Raw genomic sequence first — 3,140 nt, forward strand, 5'->3', positions numbered from 1 at the left:
ACGGTGTTGATAATGTTCCCAACGAAGGAAACTGCAAGCCCGGTCGCATGAATAGAGGCAGGGATGGTGTTGATAATGTTCCCAAAGAAGAGATGTTCAGGGTAAGACTGGAAAGAATAAAATCAGGGGCAGTCCTCAGGATCTTCCATCTAGTTCCCCGGGTTTCCCAACACCAGTAAAGGTCACAAAAGAAGATTTTGTAGGCATGATGCGTGATACTGAATGCTATTGGGTGTACGCCATGTTTTCAGAGGAAAGTGAGTCTGTGACCCAAAGATGGTATGCTCTTGATATAAAAGAAAACAGCTTATATGTGCGTCTGACCGATCCTCCAATGAACTTCTACTGTAAGAATGTGAGTTCAGTCTTAGATGATAATCTATATATTATAGGTGGTAGCCGAGGCACATGTACCTCTTGTCTTGTTCACAAGTTTGATCCAGTCTCGCATAACTGGTCTGATGTCACTTTCAGCAGAGTGGAGAGGAGTGCCGGCCATGCTGTCGTTGTCGATGGAAGAATTTATGTGTTTGGAGGGTGCGATATAAAAAAAAATCGATGGGGTGAAGTGTACGATCGGTCCACCAAGAAATGGACTGCAATCCCCGGATCTGAAGCGCTAACCAGAGCTCATGACAGAGGTCTTTCCCCACTAAGGGCATCTGCTGCTCTGGGAACGAAAATAATTCTACGATCGTATCGGGGCGTGGGAATAGCATTCGACGTGACTTCAAAATCTTGGACTCCCGTTTCAGAGAAATTGATTAATGGATGGTGGAAATGCATTAGGGCAGCTGTTGTGAAAAACATGTTAATTACTTGTCACGGTGACATGAACCGACCTGAAATATTTCAACCCAGCATCCGGGCTTATGATCCAGATCAGGATGTTTGGCTTATGTTAGAAGGGATTGACAGAAGTTTTCACGAAAATGCACACAGATCTGAGTTCATGTCCGTAAATGGTAAGCTGGTCATATATCATATGTGGGAGCCAAATGATTTGAGATTCTCAATAATTGAGATCAATGAAAGATTTCAGACAACTGTTAGGGCCACCCTTTTGTGGCAATCCCAGTTCCCCATAACAAAAATAATTAATGAAGGTAACATTTCTAAGATCCAATAGGGTTTTAATTAAATATTCATCACTTCTCATTGCGCCAGTATATTTTTTTGGAGTTATTAACTCCTTTTCCCTATCTTTCCAGATCTGGACGTTAATCGTAGCCGTCCTCTTAAATACAAACAACGCTTGATGGAACCATTTAGAGCGGATCCGAGATTATACAACCAGAGCGCGATTGAAGAATTTAGAGCAGACGTGTGAGCAGCCAGCGTTTTTTGGTTGGTGGCAAGGTTTTCAGTTTTGTTCAGAAGTCTCTATGAAAGCATGAACATAGATTACTAGAGGCATGAACATAGATTACTCGCGTTTTCTTTCTTGGCTGATTGAAAATACATGATGGCAATTGGTCTAATGGGCAATTGATGGAATCATTTTTAAATATAAAATTTAATATAAAAAGTGTTTCTTCAAAAATTTAAGTACTCATCTGTTTCATGGGAGGAGTCTATCATTTCAGAATTTCAAATATGAATTTTATTACGAGGATAATGAACCACTAGCCCATTATGGCATAGGATATGGAGCAAGAAAATGGCGTAGACTTAGCCTGCCGGAGGCCGTGGAGAAATCCCACGCCCAGATCCAACGAAAGCGTGCTCATCGTTTGTTCACGAGGTTTCGTATCGAAATGCCATGCAAAGTCGAAATCCCAGGCAAAGAAAGCGTGTCTATAAATAAAAATATTTTAAAATAAAATTTTATATTTAATATAAAAACAGTTTGAGACAAAAATATTTTAAGACAAAACTTTATATTTAAAATGAAAAGAGTTTGAAACAAAAATATTTTAAGACAAAACTTCATATTTAAAACAATGGTCATTTAAGACGATGACAATTACGACGAAACTCATTTAAAACCCTTAACAATTAAGACAAAACCTTATCAATTTAAGACAATATTATTTAACACCTGCAAAATTGACTCTTACAATCCACCTAAGTCTGCCACCTTTCGAGCTGCTTGCGCCTATACTGAAGCTGTTATTTCACTTACCATTCACATTATTTATATAAAGACAACAATTTGTTGGGCTCTTTGTTTTGTGAGGGTAGTAGACTCTGAAGAACGCGCCTATACTGAAGCTGTTATTTCACTTACCATTCACATTATTTATATAAAGACAACAATTTGTTGGGCTCTTTGTTTTGTGAGGGTAGTAGACTCTGAAGAACGCGACAACTTTTTCATGGAAGGATTTCTTGAACATCAATCCTCTCTTGTCCCTTCAATCTCTATTGATATGATTAAAGAAAACTTTTATGTTGTTGCATTTAGGAAGTTTACATAGAGATTCAATGAGTGGATAGGGGATAATTATATTTTTAAGTTTTAAATAATTGTTCAAATCACATGAAATTTAATTATATCAATTTCTTTCTTTTATATTATATGTTTCTTTTTTGGTTTAGTAGGAATTTGAATTTTGCATCTTTAGTGGGAGTCCATTTTACATTTTTTGGTTAAATGGACATTTGAATATTGAATCTCATGCTTTTACATAATACTTCATAACAATGTGATTGTCAATTGAGTTACACTCCATGAGCTAATTTTGTTTTTTTTTTTTAATGCGAAAAAAATTAAATTACTTCAACTAAAAACTTGATATTAATTTGTTGTTAGGTATTAAGATTTTGGTAAAGATTTTCATCTTGTAATTAGAAAACCATGAATGCATTATTAAAAAATCAAGTAATATTAGTTATTGATATCATTTCAAACTAGGGAATAATGGCTATGTGATTTATCTTCCTCACTTAATAGAGATATATATAAACATATTATGAAGGAGGTTGAAAGAGTACCTCTAGCATAAACTTTAACTTAATATTAAAAACCATTGTCATGCCCCTATAGTCACCCACTTCGAAGGTTGATTTAGCGCACCTAGATGACCCATCACTATAGGTTTGTGGTGCATCGTGAATCATTTCATCTCATCGATTTTCTCAATCTAAAACTACGCTATTCCATACTACACCTCACTTTTTATATTTCACAATGATTA

The 3,140-nt window shown here is 36.0% G+C and overlaps 1 protein-coding gene across 1 annotated transcript; it reads left to right on the forward strand.

Moving 5' to 3' along the window:
• The first annotated feature begins 205 nt into the window (after positions 1 to 205).
• On the forward strand, positions 206 to 1,330 carry LOC149240765 (F-box/kelch-repeat protein SKIP6-like). Its single transcript, XM_089370303.1, has 2 exons — positions 206 to 965; positions 1,212 to 1,330. The coding sequence occupies exons 1-2, from the start codon at positions 206 to 208 to the stop codon at positions 1,328 to 1,330; spliced, it is 879 nt and encodes a 292-aa protein (XP_089226429.1).
• Positions 1,331 to 3,140: the final 1,810 nt, after the last annotated feature.

Source organism: Pinus tabuliformis, chromosome 8 (genome assembly GCF_031772625.1).
Source record: "Pinus tabuliformis cultivar Carrire ecotype Pingquan chromosome 8, CPIR1, whole genome shotgun sequence".
Classification (NCBI taxonomy): Eukaryota; Viridiplantae; Streptophyta; class Pinopsida; order Pinales; family Pinaceae; genus Pinus; species Pinus tabuliformis.